General features: G+C 36.9%; 1 protein-coding gene across 1 annotated transcript in view; it reads left to right on the plus strand.

The window, feature by feature from the left end:
- LOC107704778 (stAR-related lipid transfer protein 13-like) overlaps positions 1–22,661 on the plus strand; it is a 97,498-nt gene that overhangs the window by 15,605 nt on the left and 59,232 nt on the right. Inside the window, exons 4-5 of the mRNA XM_016507800.1 lie at positions 1,075–1,212; positions 12,036–12,066. Of these exons, the coding sequence (XP_016363286.1) occupies positions 1,075–1,212; positions 12,036–12,066 (169 nt within the window). The remainder of the gene's footprint in view (positions 1–1,074; positions 1,213–12,035; positions 12,067–22,661) is intronic.

A 22,661-nucleotide genomic window follows, 5' to 3' on the forward strand; every position in this document is an offset into this window, starting at 1 on the left:
ACATAACATTTTTCTTAAATATATACATGCATGTGTGTTTTTATATAAACATAAATTCATTAAATTATTTTAATGGATTTTAAAAACACCATTAAAATAAAAAACATAAATATACACAGTACACATACATATATTATGTAAACAAAAATTATAACTCGCAATTCTGACTGTATAACTCGTAATTCTGAGAAAAAAAGTCAGAATTGCGAGATGAAAAAGTCACAATAACCTTTTTTAAAAAAATGTATTCATTGGCGGAAACGGGCTTCCATACTCTATTCTAATTCTATTCTTAAAAAAAAAAAACTTGTCCCTTTTAGACTTATACATATATTATGTAAACAAAAACGTTTATTTTGGATGCGATTAAACGCGATTAATTGTTTGAAAGCACTAATATTTATATATATATATATATATATATATGTGTGTGTGTGTGTGTGTGTGTATATGTATATATGTATATATAGTTGAGATTAGTTGACATTAATACTTTTGTGTCTAGATAACTGATAAGAATTCAGTATGAAGTTGCTTGATGTGCCAGTGCATGGCGTCTGTTTGTGACATGGGTTATATAGAATGTGCTGCATGCTGGCAGAGACTAGGCCAGACTGGTGACACTGACACAGAGCTCCATTGTCTTGGGAGCTTGCCATGGGGAACTTTCAATGCTGTTTCAAAAAAACCTCATGCAAACTCGCGACATAACCACCCTATAGCAAGGGTTCACAGCAAGACACAAAAGTGCCTTTTGGCTCCTCAAAACAACGATGTCTTGTGCTTGCAGTCTGTTGTTCTGTTTGTATCACTATGTCCATTCGTGATAGTTAGTGGAATGACATGATGGTTTCAGAGCCCTCACGACACCCTAGTTTTTAACAAGAGACTAGATTTACCATTACATTTTTCCATTTTCAGTAGTTTTTGTGCTCTTTAAAATGTTCTGCTGAGTTTGTGTGTCTCTGCTACCGACTGCTTCTCTTTTTTTCCTCATAGTCATCTCCAGAGGTCATCCGTTCCAGACAAAGTGTATCCCGTCCCACGCTAAAATCTCTTGTGCTGTCATTGCAGAGCGGAGCTGCGGGGGTGAACCAGTCCCTCAACTGGAACAACATGGCCAGAAGAACCGACACGAGGGAATGGCACAGCCAAGAAAGACCTGCAGGAGCCACTTCCTCTCTGGGGAGATCACATGGTAAAAAGACAGAGGTGAGCGTTTGAACTTACTTAGTATGATATTTGTTTGTGTTGTATTGAATTGTTTAGTTTGTGGTTAGTAGCTGTCAATTTTAAAATATATGATGTATATACAGTAATTAGTTATAGGGTTCTTGTATTTTTGGTATCTGGTTTAGTTTAAACTCTGAAGAGTTGATCAGAATGAAGACCATGTGATCAGTTGCTTAGCTTTGCTCTGTGAAGTGTTTCCTAATGAACACGCTGTGTGTCAGTGACCAGGGCACACGTTCATTCCGAGAAGTTTCTGGGGTTGAGGTTGATGTCCTGGGACTGCATTTCTAATGGCTTTTCTGCATTAGTGGGACTAAGTTAAATAGATTTTCCTTTGCTAATCCAAACAGGATTCCCCCTTAGTCTGGGGAATTGAATTAATGAATTCAAAGCGACAGGAAGTCTTTTAGTGGGCCATTTAAGGCCATCACATCTTGTTTGGATTCCAAACCAGTGTAGCTTAGCTTAACCAGTGATTTTTAAACATCTAAAACAGGATTTATAATTAGGTTTTTAATAGCTATTTCAATGTAAATGCACCATCCTTTTCCAAAATATAAGGAATTATTCAAACAGTTTGCAATATTTAATGTTAATGTTAAAATAGGTCTTTTGTACTTATCAAGGCTGCATTTATTTAACCAAAATTTCAGTAAAATTGTGAAATTTTATTGCTGTTTGTCACGTGATCCTTCAGAAATCAATCACACTTTTGACCGCAGTGTATATGCATAATTTAAAATTAACTTTGGTTTTGATTGGTCGAGACCTCATGTTTACTACATAATAATTAAAGTATGCAGTTTTTCCAAGAGTAAGGGTTTAGTTTCTAGTTGTATGTAGCTTTTAAACATTTGGAGTTCGTTTGTAACCGGACAAGGCATTTTTGGAGAGAATGTGCGTGTCCTGCTGTTTAGAGGAAGTACAGAGAGACCTGACCACTGAGTGATTTACGAGTTCGGGGCTCATGTGAAAGATACTGAAAGGAATGTTCTATCATTCTAGAAACAAATCCGACATGCAAAGGATGGAAAATAAGACTCTTCACGGACGATTGCCGCAGCTGATTCACAGCTGTCTTAGACCGGCTTCAGATCGACCGCAATTTATGGGGGACTTCGCGGACTTTTGTCTCAAGCCACCCTGGTCTGCAAAGACAGAGAAAACAAAGAATTGCCAGCTGTTCCTTTTAGCCCATCATGAATATTTTTCATTTCAAAGGAACGCACTCTCTTGCATTGTTCCAAAACAATATCCGATGAGCAACAGTGGGTTTAAATGAGCACAATATCTGTGGGAATCCGGTCCTTTTCCGTCCGGCTGGAGAACTGGGCCAGATGTGTTTGTTTAATCTCTGCATAGCTGAAGCGGCACTGGTACGTTCTGCGGTCTGTGCTTGGGAGCCCCGCTAAAGGCCTCTGGCAGGGATCTGGGAGGTGATGGTGTTTGTTAGAGTGTGTGAGAGCGCAGGAGAGAGAGAGTTAAAGAGGGTAATTGGATTGGAGGGGGTAATAGAATGATTTGGCTTTCTGCACTCTGACAAAATGAAGTCTTGAGGTTCTTGGAGAAGATTAGCAGGTCAAAAGCTCCAGAGGCATGTGGCCTTCGGTCCACTGGAATGAATGTAGGCCACCCTCATGTAGATGACAAATCCAAACTCTGAAAGCTCCATTGGCATTTTTCCATCTGTCTTCTAACAGTAACACAGTTTGTGATTCTCACCAAGCCTGTTATCCTCGTTCACCTCTTGTTGTCGTGAAGAAGGTGTTCCTGCGGTCACACACATCTGCTGGCTGGTCTTGAAGGTCTCATCTGATCTCAATTAAAAAGAGACAATCTGTGGAAAAAGAAGAGTTGTCTTCCTTTTAATTCATGATTTGGAACTTGAATTGTGAGGAAGAGGAATTTATATATATATATATATATATATATATGAATTTTATGAGTAAAAATATTGAGAATGAATGAATGAATGAGGCATGAGTAAAAAATATGTAATTTAGATTTCAATATATTTCAATATTTTTTGTAATATATATTAGACATGTATAATTTATTTTAGTTATATAATTGTTATATAACAAATTTAGATTATAAATGTTTGTGTATATAGGTATGTTATAGTTATAGATTTTTTTGTATAATATTTTATTTGCATATAAAATATAACATACAACATATATTGCATATTATTAGCTAATAATAATATCTAATAAATACTGTGTATTTATTTATTTATGCAAATTCTTCTTGACAGTTCTAATCAAATTACATATTTTCTCAGTTATGTTTTTATTATATAACAGTTTAGATTTGTTTTTATAAAAGTTTATGTATATGTATGTTATATATTATATCATTTTTGGTGTAATATATATGTAAATTCTTCTTCCTGACAATGCAAATTTAATTCCATCTTTTACAGTACTTAACATTTTAATTATATTTAACATAAAATTATGAATAATAATAGTTGATTATATACAAATCAAATTAATGTGAATAATAATAATAATAGCAACAATAATAGCAATAGTACATTTAGCCATTTTTATTTGTTTTTAAAAATGTCTGTTTTTTTTTTTTTACATTTTATTTGAGTTTTAATTATTTTAGAACATCAAGTTAAACAAAATGAAACTGGGAAAAGTTGCCTTGGCAACTATATGAAAAAAAAAGTTTATTTTATTTTATTTTTAAAGTATTTTAATGGCTTTTTCTGTTCTGGAAAGAGCGTACACTGTGTGTGTGTGTGTGTGTGTGTGTGTGTGTGTGTTTTAATTTTCTCTAATTTAATTTTATTTCAGTCTGCATCCTCGATTGATATTTGGTTCAAATTCAAAAGCTAGACATATCATCTACTGTTCATGATTCAACACTGAATGAATGTTTATGTTGACACAGTGTTACGAGGAAGCTGTACGTCATAAATATGACTCACAAGGATCCAGGCCAAAGCAGCCCATCTATTTATTAGTGCTATAACATCAACCACTGTGAAAGAGGTTGTTTCAGTCAATCACGTCACTACTACACCGCACCATACAGTTGACGCCATCATAAAATCTTTCAAGAAAACATACGGCTCAAAATGCTTGTTAACTTGGAACCAGCTTTTATGTAATATGTTGTAAGCCCCGGTTTTTAATGTAGCTTCCATACTGTAAAGAACCCACTGTGGAAGCACCAAATGTGCTCTGTCTGTAACATTTTAAAGGGATAGTTCACCTAAAAAGGAAATTCTCTCATAATTTACTCACCCTCAAGTCGTTCCAAACCCTAGTGACTTTCTTGGCTCTGTGAATCACAAAAGAAATATTCTGAAAAAGTTTTTTTTTTTTTTTTGTCCATACAATGTAAGTCAGTGGCTTCCAAAGTTGTTTTCATTTTTAGGTGAACTATCCCTTTAATTTGCTTAATTACATGTTGGTGGCTCGCTTAGAATTGATTAAGTTGTTGAATCATTGTGTGAACTCATAAATGCTTTGGCAAAACTCTTTCCCACTGCCTCTAACCTATTCCTCACCCTCAACCCATTGTTGCTAAAGCCTGGAGGTGCTGGTGAGCGATGGGAAGCTGAGTCTTCTCCATCCATCTGTGTGGAGGGTCCAAGCTGGCTCTCCAACTCCCTGCGGGGTCCTCGGTTGGGGCAGGAGAGGGGAGCTAAGCGGCTCAATAGGATGAAGATAGATTACGGGGCCAAGTGCAACTCAGGAGGCCAGGATTTGTTCTGCTCCAGCAGAGGTTAAGCCTCAGTTTGGGACGTTGGGTGAGGAGCGCCCCTGCAAAGTGTCAAAATACGGCTGGGTTGAGAGGTCAATGCTGTGCGCTTTTGCTCTTTTTCTTTTCCTCTCGATTTTGTGGGATACTTTCCTTGAGAATCGACATAATCTTAATCTTTTTTTTTGTACTGTGAGAACTTTTTAATGTCTGACTTAAAGGGATATTTCACCTAAAAATGTATTATATTTGTTCTGTTGATGTTTAGCAGAATACACAGAATACTAGGAACAACATGAGGTTGAGTAAATTACTGAATTTTAATTGTTGGGTAATATATTCAGCTAGATTTATTATACTACTAGAACTGTGATCTGTTTTAAATTCGGTGTATTGCATACATTATATTGACAGTATCGAGATTCTTTAGACCTCACATATGCTCATTGAAAACAATCATAACATCCTTCTCAAAGATTCCCAAGACATTTGCTCATCGGGGTTTGTAAATATAGCAGTATGTATGCCGTCAGCGTGCAAGTTCACATTTCCTGTGACACAGGAGGCAGAAAAGAGAATGCTTTGTGTAAACACCAATTCAGTGAACTGCGATTCCCCTGAAAGTTTATCTGCCTGCTGTCATTCAGAGGTTACAGCTTCATTTGTTTAGTTATAAAATGTAATTTGACACTCATCTACCTATGATAAATATACTATGCTATAAATATACTGAACTTAAATATATCAGTTATCATCGTTAACTAAAATTAAAACTATATAACAAAAAATAAATAAATAAAATAAAATAGATGCTATCTGAAATAAAATAAAGTATTGAAAAAGTAATCTGATTTTTTTCCCCAGGCAAAGGTAACTTTTTTTTAATGTATTTTAATTTAGTTTAACGTCTAAATGAACCTATCTATCTATCCATCTATGTGAATAAATAATATATTTTTTATATTATAAATATAAATATATATTATAATTATTTATAATTTTTTGTATATTTACATATTAGATATTTATATCTATAACTTTTATATTTTTTCAAATCAGTGAACTTTGAATGGTCATCAATGGAGTAAAATGCTTTTGGCCACAGATGGTGTAGTTACCACATCTACCAGGGGCTAACTGGGAAAACCTCGACCCCTTGGGCGGCATGATGCCCATCTTTTTGCACTTCCTGTTGGCCGGACTGTTATGTGTGGAACCTGTGCATGAAATGCACACACATTTACCCACGTACGCAATGTACACAGTAATGCATGGACCTTTCACCACCACTAGCCTTGAGAGGCATTCTGGCAACGAGCCTAGAAGCAGAACAGCTCTCAAAGCGGGTTTTTACATATACAGCACTTTCAGAAGCTCCAACACTGACGTGCTTATTCAACTTCCCTGTGTTTCTTTTAAAAGCAGGACTAATTTGGGAATAGGTTTGATCCTACGTTATCCTTCCCTTTTATGTCATCTTTCATTTCCTCAATTACGCAAACCTGCTTTTTTGTTTCCTTTTCAGAAAACAGGCACAGGCTTGTGCAAAAACATGATATATACCCTCCGTTTATACATTTACTACATGTACAGATTCCACATTGAGCATATGAGATACATCAGATAAGACTTGTCCGCAGCGTCACCCGTGACAGTGACCTATTCCTTCTTTTCTCCTTCATAACTGTGCATTTCACTAAGACTGTTTCTGTCATAACACAACCAAGACCCTGCGTCATGCTAGCTGCATTTCTTTGACGCTCTCTAGATGTTAACTTAAAAAAAAATACCACCAACTCAGCCGCCCACCTCAGTTTGGAAGATGGATGGTCCACGGCCTGATAGCCCAAACAGACCTTCCGTTGGAACACCAACAAACGCATAAAACAACAGACCCAATTTGGGGGAAAAAAGCTGAATGTGGTGGAGAACGAGGGAACAAGATGGAACATATTCCAGTGGATTGAGCAAGGCTGAAGAAGGGAGCTAAATATAGAAAAGTTGTCCTGCTGCAGGGGGTTTCATGGAATGCAAGATGGATGAGGCTTTGCTTTCGGGACCACATCTGGCCCGCCCGATCCCTCTGGGGTCACTTTGAAGTGGATGCCTAAGGGATTTTTTTTGTACTTTACAGCACATACTTTCTCTCTTATCCCTCTATTTTTTATCTTTCGCTTTGTCTTATATTATCCATTATTTTACACCCCTAAATTCTTCTGGCTTCATGTTTTTTTTTTCTCTGCCTTGTAAAAAGGATATTGTGAGTACATTGTAAAGTATTTTAGAATGCTTGGGAATGTGATTCTATTTACTTTATACAGATTCCTGGTCTTATTGTCGACGATTCATCTGTGCAAGTTATTTCGAAGAAAATGAAAGTTTTTGTCTTTCACTGCGTCCGAAATCAAATACTGTATAGTAGGTACTAAAGCTGCACGATTAATCGTTAAAGGATTGCAATCTCAATTCAAATACCCACGCAACCTTATTTATAAATGACAACGATTCGTCTGTTTTAACTAAACCTTTGATAGAGTCATACCGAAACATTCAAATATGTGTTCACACTGCCGCTTGTAGAGATAGCAGTTATCATGTTTAGGTTTGAAACAGCTTCACAAACAGTCTTTTCAACTTGGCCTGTCTTAGCCTACAATCGTTCATATTATCACAGAAGTACTGGGGTAAAAGTTTATAGTTCAGATATAAACACTCATGTGTATGGTAGAGATTAAAATGGAGAAAATAATCTTTTGAAAGTAATTTTCGCTTCAAAATGGCGCTTCAAATAACGTATGTTGGTTACAATGTTGATTACATTGTTTCACCACTAGGTGGTGACAAGTGACTCAAAAATTTATTTGTCATTGAATCATTCATTCAAGAGACTCGTTCAAAAACGCTGATTCATTTCAGTAATGGAACTAGTGAAGTATTTATCATTCATTCAAACAATTAAAAAAATAATAATTCAAATTAATTAAACATTTTTTAATAGAATGAGGTAATTAATATTTTGTTACAGACTCTAGTAAATTACATGTTATTTTGCTTAGTTTAGATACATGGGAAAATCATGATTCTCAATTTATTCAGAATTGTGCAGCTCTACATTTGCTTTGAAACTTGCTTTGCATCCATTAAAAAATGTCTACGTATATAGTGTGAATGTATTTCGGATGCACTACATCATGCCATGTTGTCATTATCATGTGACCTTTGGCAGTTGTGTAGCTTCACTGCAATTCACAAATACTCTCTGTGGCATTATGGGATAGTAAAGTGTCCACCGGATGCACACTTAAAAATCTCAGCAGATGTAGTAGGTCATCCGGGTACTTTTCGCCTGCTGTTTTATGTATTCGGATGACTCGCATACAGTTTTTGGCTTACTATTTCTTGCCGACTGCTCGATCTTGCAGGTTTGCATTGCACAACATCAGAAAGATCAGGCCCTTTCTAACGGAGCATGCTGCACAACTTCTTGTCCAGGCCCTTGTCATTTCTAGGCTGGACTACTGCAATGCTCTTCTGGCTGGACTTCCATCATGCACAATCAAACCTCTACAAATGATTCAGAATGCAGTGGCACGACTGCTCTTCAACGAGCCCAAAAGATCCCTTTCTAGCTTGTACTTATTTGAACAATGCCTAAAACTCGGTAATACAAGCACTTCCTGTGTCTGTTTGCCTCTTTAAGAAGAATCGCTTTATGTATTCCCCAATTGTGAGTCGCTTTGGATAAAAGCGTCTGCAAAATGACTAAATGTAAATGTACTATATTGTATGGAATTAGGCCTATTTCGTATGCAGGGTTTGTAATTTTTTATCTCTTCCTCTAAAATACATTTTCTTTTTAGTTGTTAGCACTGCTCAATTACTTGATTAATGTGCCGTTTCTCTCTGAAATAACTGTTGGTAGTAAAATGGGTTGCACCATTGCATATTGGCTTTAAAGGGATAGTTCACCCAAAATGAACATTTTATCAACATTTACTCACCCTCATGCTGTTCCAAACCTGTATGAGTTTCCTTCATATGTTGAACATAAGATATTTTGAAGAATGCTGATAATCAAACAGTTGATGGTCCCATTGACTTCCATAGTATTTCTTTCCCTACTATGGAAGTCAATGGGGACCAAAAATGGTTTCATTCTTCAAAATTCTTCAAAATATCTTCTTTTGTGTTCAACATAAGACAGAAACTTATACAGGTTTGGAACAACATGAGGCAATGAGGTAAATGTTGACAACATTTTCACATTTGGGTGAACTATTCCTTTAAATGAGTCAGTTTAGGCCAGTCCAGTATCAGTTTCACATGGAACATGTGTGTAATATCAAACATGTATTCGAGTGCGATGAATATTATGATAGATGTTGGTCATGCATGCCAAATAAAACCGCTAAAAATGAATTGTAGGGGAATCCCAGACATACAAAAATATGTCTTGAACTTCAGGAGCTGTGTTTTATAGCATGATCCAAAATCTCCAACAGCTCATAATTCAGATTCAGCCCAAATTATGTTATTGTATCTTTATGCATTGCCTCTGGAAATTATGGCATCTGTTTTCCTTTTGCTGCGTTAGGATCTTGTATCTCATTCTGAGCCAATGCAGTGTAACCTGCGCAGTTAGTTTTCCTCAGTTTCCCCTCAGGCATTATTATTTTTCATCTGTCTATCTATCCATTATTTCTGACTGAGAAATGAGTATACTTGTAATCCTGTCAGCCTTCATCATTCACACAGAGGAATCCTACAATTCCAAGAAAAGGACACATATCCCAGGAAGGCGCTCATTATTATATAGACCACATGTGTCAAAACATCATCCCCCTTCTTTCATTGTTTTTTCAGTTGATCTATTTTCTCGTATTTGATATAGTGTTCTGTTAGCATTCGGTTTCTTTACTTGAAGATCTTGGATTTGATTTTGTCCTTCATTTTGCTATCTGGTTGATTGACTGATGTGTGGATATTTCAGTTTTGTATCTTTTCGTCCCGATCTGTTTTTGTAAGGTGGCTCTTCCTGAAGCTAGTCATCATTCACTGACGCTTAATTACATGTCATGTAACCGTCATTCGTGTCAGTGACAATTACCACTTTGAAACACAGCTGGACTTTACTAGTGCTCATGCTCTTTCTTCCTAGAATTCACAGTAATCCTTTGCAAACCTGTTTTGAAAGGCGACATTCCAGTAAGCGGCACGCTAGTCTTGTCAAAAATAACATGTAATATACATACCAAGAAATGGTCTCCCTTTACAGTTTTTCACGCTCTGCTTAAGCTGTTTTATGAGGGTAACACCCTCAGTTGTACCTTGCATTTGAACACCATAACTCTTTGAGATGTGCGGTTAAAATTCAACCCCTCACTGCAAAATCTCACAGCCTATAAGCAACCATGACATCATCCATCATTTCCCCTCTTTCCGCTGTGTTTTTCAGACCCAGATCTGATTAAACGGAGGCAGAGGGCCTCAGTATACATTTACAGCTGAGGGAATACTCGAACAATGATCAACAGGCACTTCAAACAGCTTTAGCAGTCTTAATGTGTTGAATTACACTAAAATTACTTGTGTTTTGTTGGTTGCTGTGATTCAAGACAACACATCTGCTTCCTTTCCATGTAAAATGCCCCTAACCTTTTGAGACCCAACAAAACATCATTTTTTACATCATTGTTGTGTTTAGTAGACATCTGTTGCTTCTGCTACTGAAATTAGCCATGCATCTGGGTCTGCTCACTCAGACAAGGCGGGAAAAAATTGAGCAATTTTGCATCAGTCTTAAAAGGTTGCAGTACCGGATTGAGTCACAGAGTCTTCTTTTAGTGCAAGGTTCTGTTTTCAACTTCATACATTTTGTGGAAACATTTTTATGTATCTTTAGTTTTTAACTATATACAATATAGTACAAATGTATAATGTGCAGTTATAATAATTTAATTATTTCATAGTGTGATATTATATATTTTTTTCATAGTGTTGTAGATTATTAATGTTTATGTTGATGTGATTACATGCTGAATGTTTTGATATAAATCACATATATTTATAGTAATATAAATTAAATGGTTATTATGAATGTGTAACATATGGGTTTCTATGGACAAAATGATTTATATAATAATAATAATAAAAAAATATTTAATATTCATTAAATTCATTATTCATAATATAATTTCTATTTCATTTATATTATAAATAGAATAACAGATATTAACAAAACTTTTAGCAATTTAGCTTGACAATTTTAATTATAAAAGGTATCATTAATTATGCAGTTTTATTTTTAATTGTTTTTATATTTTTATTATTAGGTTATTTTATGTCATATATTAATATTATTTTATTGGCCGCACCTCCAAACATTTGATATCACAGTAAAGTCCTCAAGACCTAAGACACTGAGTATTGTCTCAGAAATACACACACACACACACACACACACATACACACACACATCATTTTACAGTCCTGTTCCGCATGTACATACTATGTACTTATTATATTAATTGCAATAACTGGGTAATAACTAGATAACTTTACCCATGTAGTTACCTTATATTACCCAGTACTTTCTTAGGTAAGTACACGTAGGTGTACGTACTGTAAAATAAAGTGCAAACCAAATCATAAATTGCTTGGTTTTAGGAGGAAAAGTAGCATTTTTGTAAAATCAATGCATATGAGAGTACCGTGATATCTTTCACAGGGCACATGATACCTGAGTGTAGTAGCAGAAAAGTGAAACTAGAAAACAGGTCTCTTATGGATTACTGCTGGAATGTTGGACATGACCCTCTCTCTAAACAAGTAGCACATTCTCTCTTGGCTGGGCAAGAGCACTGTAAATCATAGTGACCCAGTCAATGTACCGTTCAGCAGATCCGTGGGAGGAAATTCAGTGGTCAGGTGTTGATTTTATTCACTGTGGGAGAGAAGCAATACATTAGGTCCTTTGTTTTGATGCTTCATGAGACCGTTTTATGTGATATGGTTACAGTTATGAAAATATTAACTCAACCTTGATGTATGTTTTTTTAACAGATTTCATGTTTTGTTTTTAGATGTCCATCAAGAAGAGGCATGGAGATGCAGGTGAGTACACGTTTTCCTTTATATTTCAAATTGTGCTGGCAATAAGACATGTTTGGATGTAATAGGCAGTAATGTGAATTTATCAGACTGGGTAAATGCGTTTGACATTGTTTGCTCGATGAGGTTTAAAAGAAGCTCTTTGAATGCAATTTCTGAATGTTATAGGCCTATGTAAACTTATAGATTAAGATATTAGGTCCTACATCTTTGCTGTAATCAGTTGAGACATTCGCTAATTAGACCGGCTCATTGTGGAGCCGTGTAATACTTTAACAGGGTGTATCTGGTTTTCAGTGAGAGGTTGTCTGAATTGCTGCTTAATGTAATTAAATGACTAAAGTGTGCAATCGCGAGACAGCTCAAACATTCTAGTCCTCTGTTCTCAAATTGCACCCTGAGCTTGTCCCGAGATTTGCCCAGAGCGTGACTAATTCAAGGATGAAACTAGATTCTTGTTGTGTTATCCTGGACTGGAATGGGCTTTCCTTTCATTTTGACTGATGTCGCAGTTTGAAATCTCACAATCTCACATTTCTAATATATTCTCAGGCAGTGTTTTGCTGTGTGAACTTACTAACTGTACTTTCAAGTTAAATACGTTTTTTTACAAACTTTAAACTAAGTGAAAATGAAACTTTTTATGGACTGAATTTACAGGATAGTAGGAACAGCTATGTTGAGGAGAAATATGGGAAAAAACGAAGAAAGAAGGAAAGAAACAAACAAACAAAAGAGAAAGAAAGCGAAAGAGAGAAAGAAAGAAAGAAAGAAGGAAAGAAAGAAAGAAAGACGGAAGGATGGAAAAAAGGGATAAAAATAGGGATGGAAAGAAAGCAAGAGAAATATGGAAGTAAGGAAGAAAGGAAGGATGGATGGATGGATGGAAAGAAAGAAAGGGATGGAAAAAAGCAAGAGAAATAGGGAAGGATAGAAAGAAAGCAATGGAAAAAAGGATGGAAAGAAAGGGATGGGAAGAAGGAAAGAAATATGGAAGGAAGCAAAGAAAGAAATGCAGAAGGAAAGAAGGACGTGAAGAACAATGAAAGATAGAAAGACAAATGGAAAGAAAGAAACATGTAAGGAAGGGAAGAAAGAAAGAAATGCGTAAGAAAAGAAAGAAAAAGAACAATGGGACAAAGGTAATACAAAGGAAGTATAAAAGAAGAAGAGAAGGAAGAAAGGAAAAAAGAAGAACAAAAGGAGGGTAAAATATGTGAAAGAAAGAAAGAAAGAAATGTGTAAGAAAAAAGAAAAGAACAATGGGACAAAGGTAATACAAAGGAAGTATAAAAGAAGAAGAGAAGGACAGAAAAAAGAACAACAAAAGGAAGGTAAAATATGTTAAGAATCGAAAGTATTAAAGATAGAAAGACAAAAGAAAGAAAGAAAGAAAGAAAGAAAGAAAAAGAATTTAGAAGAAAAAAGAAGATAACAATGGGACAAAGGTAATAAGATAGAAAAAGGAAGAACAGAAGGAAGTGGAACAGATGTAAAAATAGAAAGAAATGAAGAATGGAAAAAGAAATATGGAAGCAATGGGAAAAAAGAAGAAAATATATAAACAATGAAACAAAAAGAAAGATGGAACAAAGAAAGGAAAGCAAGAAATACAGAAGAAAGGAAGGAAGGCAAGACAGAAGTAAAGAAAAGCAGAAAGAAAGCGAGTTTATAATTTGGTTTCTCCACATGATAAAACATCTGTTACTCTTTCTTTTCTCAATCCATTCTCTTTTTGTTCTCTATGGGTCTCATTAAAGGGGTCATATGACGTTGCTAAAAAAGAACATTATGTTGTGTATTTGGTGTAATGAAATGTGTTTATGCGGTTTAAGGTTCAAAAAACACATTATTTTCCACATACTGTACATTATTGTTTCTCCTCTATGCCCCGCCTTTCTGAAACGCGTCGATTTTTACAAAGCTCATCAGTCTGAAAAGCGAGGTGTTTTCACAATGAAACACACAGCGTCTCCACAACATGGCGGCAACGGCAACAATACTACAGCCAGAATAAAAGTTACTCCTTCTTTCTTCGTGTATACATTTGGGCGGTGTTATGCAAATCTTCCCACACAGTGACGTAGACATGTGGGGGCGTGTTTAAACGAGGCGTGTTTAAGGTTAAAAAAACACATTATTTTCCACATACTGTACATTATTGTTTCTCCTCTATGCTCTGCCTTTCTGAAACGCGTCGATTTTTACAAAGCTCATCGGTCTGAAAAGCGAGGTGTTCTCTGATTGGCCAGCTATCCAGTGCGTTGTGATTGGCCGAATACCTTAAGCGTGTGACGGAAATGTTACACCTCTTACCATATTGTGATGCCTTGTCCGGTCCCGGCGCAACGAGACAAAAACATTAAAACCCATTATAAACGAGGCATTTGCTGCATCCAGTGGGGACATAATTACCTTTAAAGGACGGTACAGCATGAGTGACACAGACAGGTGCTCTTCTGTTCCTCTGAGTGTCTGGAGAATGTGGGGGACGTAGAGTAGACCCTCATTTATAGCCCTATTTCTGTGTCCTGGCTTACTGTGGGACCCAGTTAAAATTAGGAGGGCGTACCATTATGTTTGGCTGAGAAGAAATATATGATTTACCTTGATGTGCCTATAGGCACATTTTTTTTTTTAAATATTTAATCGATTTTTTTTTTCATTTGATTTCATTTAACTTTTTTTATTATTTTTTTTTTATTTCATCTTTCAGCTTTTGTTTAAATGGATCTGTCCACTCTGGATGTCACCATCACTTTTATTTAATCTAACGACTAACCATGTGTCTTCAATTGGATAGCCATGCTATTAGTTATAACAATGAGGATGCTACAAAAGAAAAGCGCAGTTAAGGGCACATGTGGTGTAGTATTTCCCCCTCATATTTTACTGCAGGAGAGACGTAGAGACTGCATGATGTCACTCTGCTACAGAGCCAGATGGCCGACCAGCTCCATAATATACTACACACCTCGTTAGAGTGACAGTCTCCAGAAAGACTCTGTCCAGACCTCGCTTACAGCCACTGGAGCATTTAATGATGACTTCTAAAATTGAAACATGCTATTTCATTCAGATCACTGTAAATGCTGTTATTTAAAGCTCTGTGCTGTGCATTTTGATTAGGGTTAAAGATCATGCCGTGGAGCAATGAGCAGTAGGTTTTGGTGGCTATAAAAATCTGTTCAGTAAATGTTTGTAACCTTTAAGAGGAAAGCTAACCTGTCTTTCTTACCATTCGATTTGGTTGATACAATGCAAACAAAAATTGCATTAATAGCTTTAGATTAGCCACATAGATTTAGATGAGCCACACAGATATTGAGAGGCATTGGGACAAAGACAAAAAACAGAGGTTGCTAGGTCAGTGTTTGGGTGTCCTGCTCACATGAAGCGGACCACCATGTGAGCCACCTGTTCCACTATTTTCAAGTTTATTAACTAGAAGCCAGGCTTATAATCTCTAGCTAGCATTTAGAAAAGCTTCAGTCATTTACTTACTACTTATATATACTTTTTTATATTTTTAAAACAATATTTACTTTTTTACTTACATATGAAGGTGTAGTGAAACAGTTTCCGAATACGTTTGGATCCAAGAATTACAACTTTGTGGGCACATAACCAAGTTCCTGTCTATAATGGTCACTCTGACCCACCCATCGGGCTGAAGTATCCCTGCACCTCGTAAAAGGCCATTAGCTCTGATGCAGACCAGCGCCAGACCCCTGTGAAGAACTCAAGAACTCTGTTCACTTTTTGGATTCCTTGACTATACATAAATTGCACATCCTCCCATGCACCAAGCCCTTTCTCTCTAAAGGGTTTGATAGCTATACTCAAAGAAACAGTTTTGATCCATGTCTAGACATGGCAGTTTCGATTGAGAGGCCAGTCTTATGACCAGATGTGAATTAATAATCCATGTCTTATGCTGTATGAGGATCACCAGGGTTGACATGACTTATAGAGCAGATTCCTCACTTCTCATGTTTAAGAAACAGCAACAGCCAGACATATGGAAAAATACTCAACCCCTCTGACCCGCTTCATTTTTTTTTTCAGATGTTTGTCTTTCCTCAGATATAAACAGATAGTTTGAACTCTTCTCCACATTGCTTGGAATTATGTTGTAGAAGAAAGCATACACTAATCCTTTAACCGTTTACTATGTGGAGTTAAATTCTGGAAAATTTCCCATATGCAGTTTTTTTTGTTTGCAAAAAACCAAACCCACTCTGGAATTATTTGTAAGGAGACTAGACTGTGTTCATGTTTTCTTGTGTGTGATGAAATGGCTTTAACACTTTGGAATTGGCCGTCCATCTTTTTTCCGTCGTTCAGCGCTGTTTTAAGAAATGCATGGTCTTTTTGTTATGGTAAACATCACCTTGTCAGACCTCCCGTCTCACAAAGAGAGACATGACCGAGAGGCAGAGTAAAAGGCGACCCAGAACTGTCAGCTAGGGTCCACTGGTGCTGAAGCCAGAACCTGGACAGACAGTGCTGAACACGGAGTTCCCTCTCTCAGAGAATGTCATTTTTCTGCTCTGTTCTCACATCAGCGTTAGGAAGAAGATCTCCAAATGACCACACTGAAGATGTGTAGTCTATCTATCTATCATTCTGTCGTTCTATCATTTTATTTGTTCATGCATTCTTTCTTTCTTTCTTTCTTTCTTTCTTTCTTTCTTTCTTTATGTCTGTCTATTGTTTGTTTTTGAAAGCAATTTGAAAAAGGAATATTTCGCAAAACTTCAATGGAAACTTTTTTGCATTTACAGGTCATCTGGTGTACGTAACTCACAAAATCATTCTTTAATGTATTATCAACCTTATTTTTCAATCCAGAAGTAAGCCATTTTCTGTAAATGTGCGAGACTTTTGGTTCATTAGCTGTTGTAGGGAAGTAACAAGAATAACAAAATGCAGTAAACGGTAAAACTGTCTGTACTACAAACCAGTGTGTTCTTAATTAAGATAATACATTAAAATAATATGGTAAGATACATCAGTATACAGTATCAATCAGCAAAACAAGCTGTTTTGTATAGCTAAAAATAGCTGGAAGCGGACGACACCGGAAGAAACACCTCATACATGGCCATTCTCAAGTATAAGGGACTTTCCTTGACATTAATGCTAGGATAACCCCTTATTTACACTTCACACGTCTTTGGCGCATTACGGCTCCAACACGCCTGCCGGAGCTGATCGTGGCCACTCTAGTTAATGCTTGTGTTTCAGAATTTTTCTCCATGCTGCTTTGCTAAAGATACACGCCTAAAGCCCCGTTCACACTACAAGCGACACGCAACAGCAAAGCGTCACAATCCCATTAATTTCAATGGAGAGCTGGCGATTTCCGGCGACACGAGCGACAGCGGCCGTTGGCGACTGGATGGGGTGTGTCTAGTGACACGACAAAGTTCAGAATCCTTCAACTTTATGCAAATGAAGAGCGACTTTCGGGAGCGACAGCCAATAGGAAAGAAGACGGTAGAGCTCATGTGATCGTTCTCCTCTAGATCTCCCTGTAGATAAACATACGCAATGGAAGAAAGTAGGTTCTGTTTCTCATTAATTTTTGTTTGTATGTACGGATTTAATTTAGATTTAGATTATATTTAGTCTTTTGCCTCCAAAATGTTTGTACTTACCGGCAAGAAACCTGATTCGCTGTCAAGGCAACCAGTATTGAGAACGCCCACTAGCAACCTCATCGCCAGCCCCTGGCGACATGCAGCGACAAAAGTCGCTGCTAGTGTGAACGGGGCTTAAGCCTCCTTCGATTAAAAATAATGGCTAGTGCGGTTGCTGTGATGTACGTAAAACTACCAACATCCATCGGCATGATTTATCGCAAGAGGAAAAAATTACATTTTATTCGCATAACATCGGTTAATGAAAATACCATCATTTAGCAATTTATTTATCGACATCGCAAAAGTTTTGTGCAAATCTGTAAAGGAAACGCGGCTACTCACTAATCATTGCGTAGATTATTCGTATTTATACACACAACTTCTCATGAAAACTTTCCGCCTAATTCACAATGTGCATTTGCACATGAATTTGTTTTTATTCTCGTCCCTAATGTCGACATGCACCGACTAAAGTCGCTGCTAGCGTGAACGGGGCTTAAGCCTCCTTCGATTAAAAATAATGGCTAGTGCGGTTGCTGTGATGTACGTAAAACTACCAACATCCATCGGCATGATTTATCGCAAGAGGAAAAAATTACATTTTATTCGCATAACATCGGTTAATGAAAATACCATCATTTAGCAATTTATTTATCGACATCGCAAAAGTTTTGTGCAAATCTGTAAAGGAAACGCGGCTACTCACTAATCATTGCGTAGATTATTCGTATTTATACACACAACTTCTCATGAAAACTTTCCGCCTAATTCACAATGTGCATTTGCACATGAATTTGTTTTTATTCTCGTCCCTAATGTTAGTGAATTTGGAGTATTCTAAATAAGCGGCCACATGCACGAGGTTAGTCATTTGCATAAAACACGCCCAGACCATCTCCATATAAGGGCTTTACACACAACCTTTCCTTTACAGCCTTTAATCTTAAAGACTTCTCGTCTAAGTTTTCTTAAATTTAGAATAACAAATCATGATTTGTTCGTGAATGTTCGTACACTGGTTTCACGCACAAATTTGTGCGTATGCATGCTTAGTGAGTGAGACCCATTCTTTCATTGTTTGTTCATCCATCCATATCGATCCATCCATCCATCCAGACTGAATTTGTCCTCAGTTGATTAGATAAAGCTGTAAAGCAATTTTGTCTCTTCAGATAAAACAAAAACCACTGCAGTTTAGAGCCAGATTTATGTTATATTAAACTGACTGCAAATCGGATTCTACTGAGAACAAAATGTCTCACAATAGGGGCCATTGCATTAAAGTAAATAGAAAGACCCCGTACAAAAATGATAAATTCAACCGTCACTGTAAGGAAATTATCAGTCGGCCTCTTTGGGTATGATGTATGCTATGTTTATATGCCTCATTGATTTTGCGTTTCTGTTTTAGTTTTATCCTGCATCAATCACATCATAATGATCAATTTCATTTCCAACTTCATTGGTTATATTGACCCCGCAAAGCTAATTTAGCTAATGCAATTTGTATTGACCGGATATGCCCAGAAGAAGTGCACATTAATCACCTGTAGCTCTCCCTCTGTCCCATAATTCTCAGCATTTCCATGCTACAACTTTCCTTTTTCTTATGCTTTTTCTTTTTCCCGTTTCTGCTTCATTTTCTTTCCTTTTTTATTTTTCCTTCTCCTTATTCTTTGCCTTTCTGTTCCTTAGTTTCCCTTACTTTTTCCCATACTCTCCCTTTTCCACTTAATTTTCTTCCTTTTCCTTTTTCCTCTTCCTTTCTTGTTCCTTTTCAACTGTATTCTAAATCTGACAGCAGTGATTATGTAAACCTCCTAGACTGCCTGTATGTGTTCCTGATGATTCTCAAGGATCTTTTCTCTAGCCAGCTGCTTTCTAGACTGGCTCTTTTTTTCTCATCCAGGGTAGCTGGCTCTTACTGGCCAGCGAGGGTGACCCCAACAGCTGTGGCTGCTCACCATGGAGTCCTGTCTGGCTGGCCTGTCTCAGTCTGTCTCTAAGGAGCCCTCTGTACTTGAGGCCCTTTCAAGACAGAATCCAGGAGAGCTATGCCTGATTTACTGTGAGATGAAAGGGAGTGAAGTCCTTGTAGGAAACTGGTTGGTCTTTTTACAAATGATATTATATCGTAGGGTGTATATTTTCGCACACCGCTTCCACTGTTGGAACCTATTGTGCTTGAAATTGGGGTGGAACTGTAAAAACAACCCAGCGCTAGAAGTTATTATTATGACCTTGGTTTCCGCCACAACTTTCAAAATACTCGTGTCAAAAGAAATGAGAAGCTGGCTGCAATCGCACATAGAAGCAAAACAAATAAATACTGTTAGATCATTATTTTCACTGTAAGATGGCTGAGATACCTTTGACAGTAATAGTTTTATAGATTGTTGTTTGAACTAGACTAATACTTCTTGGTGGCACACAGAGGTAATGTGGTTATTTGAGTGGCAGCCAGAAGGTTTAGCTTTTTTTCTCTGTTCACAGCGTTGAGCTTGCCTAATGGGAACAGACCTCTGGACCTCTGGAAGCGCAGTTAAAGAGACAAGAGGGAACATACAGACTCAGTATCCTTCACAAATTGCAAAAAAAAGAAAAAAAAAAGAGAAACATTTGTGTAATTGCATTTCAGCTTCAGTAACCCAAAAATCTTCCATGACACCTCCATTTGGTCACTATGACTGAAATGAGACAAACCTTCTCATTTTTCTGCAGAAAATCTGAGTGGATTTGAAGATGTGAAGATATTTTGGGTGGTTGCCATTGTGTCTCTTTAAGATCTTTTAGAAAACCTGGAAACATCAGGGCATTTTAAAAGTGTTGTTTCCCGGACTGGCAGTGGAAATAAAATTTAAAGAGGTTATGGTAAAGTTAATTTCTTCTAAAAAGTGATTTTTTCCCCCTTCTAAAATAGCCTATGTCTTCAGCTAGGATTTAAACTTTTTAAGTGCGATTTCTGTAAAGTAATTTTTAAAAATCCTTATGTAGGCATAAAAAAACTGGAAGGTCAGAAAGTGTGAACCCTGTAATCATGGCTGCGAACCCAGAATGGTTGTTGTTAGCACATTGCTATTCTGTTGCTAAGGTGTTCTAGGTGGTTGCTAGGGTGTTCTGTATGGTTGCATACTGGTCCATCACATCATATTGTGGTCTTTATAGTATATGACTTGTATCCTGTATTATTATCTGTGGCAATTATAAAGGTATAGCTCACCCAAAAATACAAATTCTGTCATAACTTTACCCTTATGTCGTTCCAAACCCATAAGACTTTGTTTCATTTTCCAAAGACAAATTAAGGTATTTAGAATGAAATCTGAGTCTAAATCAAATCTGTTCATCATATAAAGCAATTGTGACTCTTCAAAAGACTTGGATTAAACCGTTTAATTCATATGGATTAATTTTGCCTGTTTGGCCTTTTTGTATTTTTTGAAGTTTTGGTTGCTTTGACTTTCAGTGCAGGGTCAGAAACCTCTCAGGTTTCTTTAAAAACATCTTAATTTGTGTTTTGAAGAATATCCAAAATCTTATGGGTTTGTGCGGTGGCCCAGTAGTGCACAACAGAGCGAAATTGCCACAACACAACACATAGGACAAAGACTGATGATACACGGGGCAACTTTTTGAGCAATTTTGTTTGAGCACTTTCCCCACTGAGAATGGGTAACAAATTTCTATCTGGATACATGAGATCAGTCGTGGGCCCTGTGTCTCACCTGGTTGCCCGTTGACGGCAACATTGTAAAAAAAGTTGACTCGTGTATCATCAGCCTAGTTTCGTTGTGTTGTGCAAATTTCGTTGTGTTATAGCTTGTTTCCGTTGTATTGTGCTAATTTTGTGTGTTGTGGCTTGTTTCCGTTGTGTTTTGCTGATTTGGTTTGTGTTGTGGAGATTACATTGTGTTGTACTCCACTAGGGCACCGTAGGTTTGACATGATGTGAGGGTGTGTAAATGAGAATTTTCATTTTTGGGTGAACTGTCCCTTTAAGACCCATTGCTTAGAAAAGCAATAGCACATCTCCACTCAGCAAGCCACACAATTTGTTGTATTATTCATGTCTGTAGCATAACCAGTGCAGGACTATTTACATACCAAAGTTTAAAAACCCTAAGCGTGCACTATAGTAGAAGATGCTTGTCTTAGCAAGCGGCACTAATGAATAGTTTTTCATTTGAAAGTTTTTACTTCTGTCACTAAGCACAGTCATTCTCTTCACATGAGGATTGGTTCATGCGATTATGTTACTATGTGATTTTTTTAGCCTCCCCCTGCTCCTGCGTGGCCCAAATCAATGACATCATGAGTTCAATTTACAGGCAGGTCGTCATGTGGCCTGGCAGGCTGTGCTGCCACAGGGAGAGCATGAAATAGGCTATTCCACATGTGGAAAGATGGAAAATGGCTTGTGGCTTCCTGTGGACTTCCATTGTTGGCACTGGCACTTTGGAATTCTATAATGCTGGAATTGCTTTTTGGTCTCAGTTTCGTTTATAGGTTTATAAATCCTTTGATTGTTTTTGTGTAAGGATTGATGGATTATTTGGTTACCTACAGCCATGCCTTTGTGTTTAAAAAGCAATTTCCATAATGTAACATTTTAATTTCTTACTGCACCATCGCAGGTTCTTGCGGTAAGGAATCTTTCTCAATAATTCACCTATAATTTGATTAACTCATGCTTGCCAGAGTGTGATTTTCTCTCAATAGGAGCTGTCGTAGAGGGACTGAACGGCCACTAATTTGGATCAGGCCCCATTGTGCAAGACTTGTCACCTCTGCAATCCCCACCAATTACATTCAGTGCTCTGCAAATCACAGGATGTATAAATGCTCAAGAACAATTAAAGCAGCTGGAACATATTCTTTTTTTTTTGTAAGTTAAAATGAAGTAAAGGAGGCATCAATCCAATCACAAGGCTGATGGAACTGTGTGTGTTT

Source organism: Sinocyclocheilus anshuiensis, unplaced genomic scaffold (genome assembly GCF_001515605.1).
Source record: "Sinocyclocheilus anshuiensis isolate Anshui unplaced genomic scaffold, SAMN03320099.WGS_v1.1 scaffold758, whole genome shotgun sequence".
In the NCBI taxonomy this organism is placed as follows: Eukaryota; Metazoa; Chordata; class Actinopteri; order Cypriniformes; family Cyprinidae; genus Sinocyclocheilus; species Sinocyclocheilus anshuiensis.